This window comes from Scyliorhinus torazame, chromosome 14, assembly GCF_047496885.1.
Source record: "Scyliorhinus torazame isolate Kashiwa2021f chromosome 14, sScyTor2.1, whole genome shotgun sequence".
NCBI lineage: Eukaryota > Metazoa > Chordata > Chondrichthyes > Carcharhiniformes > Scyliorhinidae > Scyliorhinus > Scyliorhinus torazame.
This window is the reverse complement of record NC_092720.1, coordinates 67,368,082-67,375,877: the sequence shown is the minus strand read 5'-3', so window position 1 is coordinate 67,375,877 and position 7,796 is coordinate 67,368,082. Positions and strand designations below refer to the sequence as shown.

At 43.3% G+C, this 7,796-nt stretch overlaps 1 protein-coding gene across 1 annotated transcript in view; it reads right to left on the bottom strand.

The window, feature by feature from the left end:
* Positions 1-288: 288 nt before the first annotated feature.
* The window catches only part of LOC140389794 (uncharacterized), a 139,320-nt gene continuing 131,812 nt past the window's right edge, over positions 289-7,796 (bottom strand). The window contains exon 5 of the mRNA XM_072474324.1: positions 289-6,224. Coding sequence (XP_072330425.1) covers positions 3,435-4,817 — 1,383 coding nt within the window. The 5' untranslated portion in view covers positions 4,818-6,224 and the 3' untranslated portion in view covers positions 289-3,434. The remainder of the gene's footprint in view (positions 6,225-7,796) is intronic.

Sequence of the window (7,796 nt, the reverse complement as noted above, 5' to 3'; positions counted from 1 at the left end):
TTGCAGTGAAACTATAATCAGCAACTTGGCGACATATTATTTCCATTCATATCATGAATAAGGGTGTAGGTTTCAGATCAAAGAAGACGCAAATCTTTGTGAAAAATGACACTTTGCATGTGAATAATGAGTTGAAAGAAAGTGCAACTTGCAATATTCACTGCTTTATAATGGGGATCTGGCAGATGGTCATTGATTAAAGGTGAGCTTGAAACTTAATTCTGCACTACGTTATGTCTGCACAAATTGGGCAGATAAACTTGAGACAAGAAGTACAGTCAGGTCACAACAATGATTTAATTTTCTGATGTTGCTGCATTGCTGCAGTAGCATTACAAGTTCATTTTTTGACAGGCACAATGTAGTAATTTTTCATATGTACATCCTGATTAAATACTCTCATGGTCCAATTTGCATAGGCGAAGGTTTGATAATATACAACTCACGGCAGAGATATATGAGCATAGCAGCACATTTGGAAGATAATAGGCAAAAAGTAAAACAAATATGAAGGTGGGTAACAAAAGCACTTATGTGCACTGATTCCAGTGTGATTTTGGAAAGTTCAGAAATGTTGCTACTATGGACAGGTGGTATCTATTCACCGAAATGGTCCCGCAGGTAATACAGTATCTACTATTTTGTGGGTGTGTGTTTCCCTGTGTGTATGTTTATGTGTGTGTATTATGTACATGTGCGATAATGTTACATGTTTTCTCTCTGTACTGGTCTCCGGACACAACTTATTTTCATTGCCAGGACCCATGTTAACATGAAAGATAGGCATTATCAGAGCCTTAAATTCCAGTCTTGAAATTGAGACATCAATCTATAATTAATAACATATTTTAATGTAAAGCAGCAGAGGCACCTTAAGTAGCTTTTGTTCTCAGTGTTTTGCAAATCTATTTAATTATTAGACAAAACAAAGGGACCTGTTTTCAATTTCTGCAGTCATTTTACCCAGAATTATCAGTATTTTTTAAAAAGCAAAATGATAAAGGGATTGAAAAGCATTCGCTTTCCCAAAGACATTTTGAAACAATGCTGAATTTTCATGAAATCATTTTGTTTTTGTTCAGATCTTCAATGAACATCATTTATTGTCCCCAATAGTAGTCACAATAATTAGTATTACACACATCGGGTGACACTTTAAATCATTCAAAATGCATCCAGTTGTAGTGTTAAAATTGGACCCATGGTACTTACAGCACAGGGACAGGATGGATCATACAGCAAGCCTATGGGAAGATTTATGTTCTAGGTGAGCTTCCTCACACTCTTCTTTATGTCATGACTTTGTCTATGTATATGTTTCTGGAACCTACCTCTTCATTCACCTGAGGAAGGAGCAGTGCTCCGAAAGCTAGTGATTTGAAACAAACATGTTGGCCTTTAACCTGGTGTTGTAAGACTTCTTACTGTCTTCTTTATCTAACCCTGTCAACTTACCCTTCATTTTATTTCTGCCTCTTGTGGTTATCTATCTTCCCCTTATCTTCTATCTTCTATCTTCTCCTATTTATTGTCTCTGGAGACTACCTGTCTCCAGAGGGTCAGGTAGTACTGAAGAAGCAGGGGGGTTGCAGAAGGACATGGACAGGATAGGAGAGTGGGAAAAGAAGTGGCAGATGAATATAATGTGGAAAAGTGTGAGGTTATGTACTTTGGTAGGAAGAATGGAGGCAGAGACTATTTTATAAATGGGAAAAGATTCAGGAAATCGAAGCACAAAGGTACTTAGGAGTCCTAGTCCAAGAATCTCTTAAGATTAACGTGCAGGTTCAGTCGGCAGTTAGGAAGGCAAATGGAATGTTGGCATTCATGTCGAGAGAGCTAGAATAAAAGAACAGGGATGTACTTCTGAGGCTGTATAAGGCTCTGGTCAGACCCCATTTGGAGTATTGTGAGCAGTTTTGGCCCCGTATCTAAGGGAGGATGTGCTGGCCTTGGAAAGGGCCCAGTGGAGGTTCACAAGAATGATCCCTGGAATGAAGAGCTTGTCATATGAGGAGCGGTTGAGAGTCTAGATCTGTATTCATTGGGGTTTAGAAGGATGGGGGGGGGGGGGGGGTCTTATTGAAATAAGATACTGAGAGGCCTAGATAGAGTGGGCATGGAGAGGGTGAGTCCACCAGTTGGAAAAACTAGAAGCAGAGTATATTATTCTCTAAGTCTGAATAAAGATTGTACAATTCCAGTTAATACAAATACTTTATTCAGTAGGTTTGTTCTGTTTCCAGAGCTTAACTAGATGTAATACAGCCAAGAGGTATGGCCAGTGAAGCTAAGGTAAGCTGCCTATGCTGAGCTGGCTCTGTCTGCTGCTGCTGCTCCCTAGCCCTGTGCTTCTGAAAGAGGCGGATCCTACCTTGGGCTGGACCCTTTATACTCGTCTCTGATGCCCTCTAGTGGCTGTTACATCTGTCTGCAGGCCCTGGTGTATGTGCAGAAGTACAGATCACTACATCCCCCCCCCCCCCCCCCCCATTTTATTGGACATGTTTTCTAGACTGGCCTCAAGAAAACTGTACATAACAAGTGGTGAGAATATGCAAATCTGCACACTGTGAAAATGATAAAAGTAATACAGAAACAATTAACTGTGTTGTGAGTCCATCATGAATAATGTCCATAATTCGTCTTGTGCATGTGTTGAAGTGTCATCACAAATCTAGCCGGTCGGGTGCCTTACAGCTTCTGCTGGAGTGTCTTAACGGTGGTAGTAGGGATGATGGTTTGATGTCATCAAGAGTACTGTCTGGCGTTGTGTGGCAAGGAACGTCCTGTGGACAATTGGACTCGGTCAAGTGCAGTGCGGGAAATACTGGCGTTGTAGGGCGAATCTCTAATAGATCCCGGCGGTTACGGTGAAAAAGTACTCCCGCAGACGATTTGGCAATGTAGGACCCCGGTGCCTTCTGCCTGATCACCGTGGCTGACTCAGACCATCCGCCTCCTGGGTCCCTGATTCTGATGGTGTCACCTATTGTCAGTGGCTTGAGTGGGATCGCATGTTGATCGTAGGATAGTTTTTGTTTGGAGCTTAGTGCCCGCATGTCGTCGAGAACCGGTGCGTTGCCGGTGTCTCGGAATTGCTTTGCCGGTAGGGTTGTCCTGATGTCTCTGCCGAAGAGCATTTGCGCTGGCAACAGTCCTGAGCTCAGTGGGGTTGCTCGGTACGATAACAGAGCTAGGTTGATATCGGAACGTGACTCGGCTGCTTTGATGATGAGCCGTTTATTGATGTGGACACCTTTTTTCCGTTTCATTTGATTGCGGGTAGCGATTCTGTGTCGCACCGTTGTCTGACCTCAACTTTTTCTTGTGTTTGTGGTATTGATTCTATATGTCATCGTTCGTGAAAGCTGTTTTGCTTGTTTGTTCTGGAGCAGACGTTAATTTGTGAGATTCTTTATCATGCCATGGCATCATTGCAGTCTTCTCATTGTTTGTGTGCTGTGGCATTGTACTTCACGTGCAGAGTTGTACCATGTTGTACAGGTCGTTGTTTCATTGTTGTCGTTCTTGCTGTTCTTTTTGTCACGCTTGTTGATTCTGTTTTCGTTGTTTTCGCTTTTATTCTTGCTCTTTTTCTTGTCATGCTTGTTGTATCTGGGATGCTTCTTGTTGCTTTTGTCATTCTTGTTGTGCTGCATGTTGCTTTTGTTGTTGCTGTTGTTGTTCTTGTTTCTGATGTGCTTCGTGCGGTTTTTGTTGTTCTTGTTGCGCTCAATGAGTGTGCCATGTGGATGATTTGAGTCATTGTCACAGTTATTGGTGTCTGTGTCCTTTGTGGTCTCTACTACATTGAGCGTATCTTCTTGAGAATTGTGAGAATGATCTGATGTTGCATTGATGTTGGTGACATCAGTCATTTGTGGTGGATTCGATTCCTCTTCTTTGCTTACTTGGTAATCCTCTTCTCGAGTCATTTCTGGTTCACTTGAATCATCATTGATTTCTTGGTGCTCCTCTTTTGGAGTCATTTCAGGTTCATTTGAATCATCTGTGATCTCTTTGTGCTCCTTTTCTGGAGTCAAAATCTTCACGATTTTATTTTGTTGTGGGTTGTGGTGCTCCTTTTCTGGAGTCAAAATCTTCAAGATTTCAATTGACGTGGTCTCTCTGGACTGATGGGTGGCCGTCCTCTGATTATTGAGTGCTTCTGTGCCGACGAGCTGAGATATGTCAGTCTCGCTGTGATTCTGCGCATCCTGTATGGGAATTGTGATTTCTTCGTCACTTGTCTCACATACAGTGGGTAGGCATTCAGTGTCTTCTTCTGGTGGCTCAAATAAGCTTGATAGATCTTCATGGTCTTGTACATGCATGACGTTCGCTATGGAGTGTTTGCTTGCTTCCATTTTTGAGTCTGTCATCGAGCTGTCTGTGGAGGCTTGCTTCACTCTCTTTGTGGAGGCTTGCGTCGCTCTCTTTGTGGAGGCTTGTGTCGCTCTCTTTGTGGAGTCCTTCATCGCTCTCTCTATGGAGCCCTTCATCGCTCTCTCTATGGAGCCCTTCATCGCTCTCTCTGTGGAGTTTGTCATCGCCCTCTCTGTGGAGTCTGTCATCGCTCTCTTTGTGGAGTCGTGCAGTGTTCTCGCTGTAGAGTCGATCTGTGCTCTCTCAACGGAGTTGTTCTGTGCTCTCCGTGTGGCATCGTCTTCATCTTGGGTATTGCTGTCATCCAATGTATCGACGATCTGCCATGGCATCATGATGTTGGATTCATCTACCATGAGAAGAATCGTATTGAACTGTTCAACCATGTTGCTGATGCTGTGATCAGGATCTCCGAATAACGCAGCCATGTCTGAGCAGTATTGTGTGTCGTGTTCGACGGACAAATCATCGCATTTTGTTTCGGAGTTGTGATCGTTCTCTTCATGTTCAATGAACAAATCATCCTCTTATGTGGGGGCTGGGACCCTTCGTGGTGCGTGGGCCACTCACTGTTTCTTGGCATCTGGCCACAGCATAATCCTGCACTCACGAGTGGGGATGTCATATATGATGGGCTGAAGAATCCCCATTCCGAAGAACTCATCGTCGGGGTCTTCACGGTACAACACCTCTAGTTGCGGTTCGGATTTGGTACTGGGGTAGCCATCTCCCAAGATGAAATCTTCATCTGAGTCGTAGTCTACAAGGACCATATCATCTTCTAGGGCGGTGCTAACTGCTTGTTCCAGGATGTTGTGAAAGTTATTTTTAACTGCTGGTGTAAGTTCGGGCATTATTCTGTCTTTTGAGGCAAGAAATTTGGGTGTTGCAGCTTTAAATTTATTTTTGTTCATTTTCGTGCATTTCCCTTTTAAGTGGGCGTGGTCCTGGTCATCTGATGTAATGCCGCTAGTGACGTCACGTGCCGGACTCGATTGCGCATGCGCAATTCGAGTTTCCTTTACTGTGCGCTCTTGGCCACAACTGCGCATGTGTGGCTCCTTCCTCAAGATGGCTGCCGCTCAGAACTTCCTTCAATCCTGTCTCTGCCTCACGGTAAGTTTTGGCACCGTTTTTTCTGATTTTCTTTTCTAGACACTGATTCTGTGTTTGTAACGACTGACAGTATTGATTTTGTTTTTGGTCATGAGCAAGGCATTTTTGTATAGCGATTTCTAGAGTTTGCTGCTTATTTTGTAATAGTTCTTCCCTCAAATTTTTATCAGATAGTCCAGAAATGAATTGATGCATTATCACAGTGTCTCTGAAACCAGCATAATCACAGCCTTGTGGTAACTTGAGATTTGTAATAAAATCAGAGATGGGCCCTCCGTTTCTCTGACAAGAGTTAAATCTTTCCAGCATCTCACCAGCCTGACTGTTGCAGCATTTAGCAAATTTTTTGAGTATGATTTCTACTTTGAATTTGTCTTTATCTTCTAAGTAATTAAAACAATTATAGATTTCTCTAGCTCCATGCCCTCCTGTTGAGAGAAGTATGACTATTTTCGTTGCATCAGAGACATGGCTTAAATCATTAGCTGTGATAAATATTTAGAACATCTGTTCAAACATTTTCCAGTTATAACTTAAATTACCAGTTGTTTCCAGCTGCCATGGAGTTCCAACAGGTTCCATCAAATCAGTTAGTCGTCGAGGATCCATTTGCTGCGAAGTCTTCCACAGTCGAATATCCGGTTTAAGTTTTTCTTCTCTTGCTAATGTCTAGATAGCTTTCTGAAATCACTCCTGGTATCGTATATTATTCTCTAAGTCTGAATAAAGATTGTAGACTTCCAGTTAATACAAATACTTTATTCAGTAGGTTTGTTCTGTTTCCAGAGCTTAACTAGATGTAATACAGTCAAGAGGTATGACCAGTGAAGCTAAGGTAAGCTGCCTATGCTGAGAAGGCTCTATCTGCTGCTGCTGCTCCAGAGCCTTGTGCTTCTGAAAGAGGCGGATCCTACCTTGGGCTGGGCCCTTTATACCCATCTCTGATGCCCTCTAGTGGCTGTTACATCTGTCTGCAGTCCCTGGTGTATGTGCAGATGTATGTACAGATGTACAGATCACTACACAGAGGACATAATCTCCGACTGCAGGGACGATCCTTTAAAACTGAGATGAAAGCATGGTGGCGCAGTGGTTAGCACTGCTGTCTCACGGCGCCAAGGAGCCAGGTTCAATCCCAGCCCCGGGTCACTGTCCATCTGTAATTTGCATATTATCCCCGTGTCTGCTTGGGTCTCACCCCCACAACCCAAAAAGATGTTCAGGGGAGGTGGATTGGCTATGTTAAATTGCCTTATAATTTGAAAAGAAAAAGAATTGGGTACTCTAAATGTATTTTTTAAAAACTGAGACAAGGAGGAATTTCTTCAGCCAGAGGGTGGCGAATCTGTAGAACTCTTTACCACATTAGGCTGTGAGGCCAAATCACTGAGTGTCTTTAAGCAGAGATAGGTAGGTTCTTGATTAATAAGGGGATCAGGGGTTATGGGGAGAAGGCAGGTGAATGGGGATCTTTGCTATTTGCCTCAATGACTCCTTTTGATAGTGAATTTCACATTCTAACCATTCTGTGGGGAAATTAGTTTATTCTGAATACCCTTTTGATAAACTCGTTATGTTTCATTGAAGTCCAGGGTGGCCTGCCATGAATTTGTCTACAAAATGTCAGTGCTTCCAAATCCAAGTCTTGCAGCAACACAAAATATAATCCTTCAGGAATAAAGCTGTAGCCACGTAAAATGGCTGATTCCCGATTAGAATGGTAAAACCCCGATTTAAAATGGCGAACGAAAGAGGCTGATGGGAAAATCAGCCAACAGGACTCAAACGGACAGCTGCAGGTAAAAGTGTATTTGCCTCTGGGAAGTCAGTCCAGACCGATACCTGCAGCCATCAACATAACAACAACCCAGCCATCTGCATTTTAATCAGCCATCCCCGGGAACAATTGCTACAAATTAGTAATTGACAGCCGACCCAGACCTTTCGGCGCCAGCTAACACAAAGAAAGGTGAACGACCACCCCCCGATCAAGGAATCGCCCCATTATTGGAGCATATCGAACCAAGTGATGAAATGAAATGAAATGAAATGAAAATGAAATGAAAATCGCTTATTGTCACAAGTAGGCTTCAATGAAGCTACTGTGAAAAGCCCCTAGTCGCCACATTCCGGCGCCTGTTCGGGGAGGCTGGTACGGGAATTGAACCATGCTGCTGGCCTGCCTGGGTCTGCTTTAAAAGCCAGCAGTTTAGCCCAGTGAGCTAATTGCTCACTTGGACCAAGTCCAATCACTTGGAACCAGGTACGAGGTCCGCCCCGAGAGGCGGGAA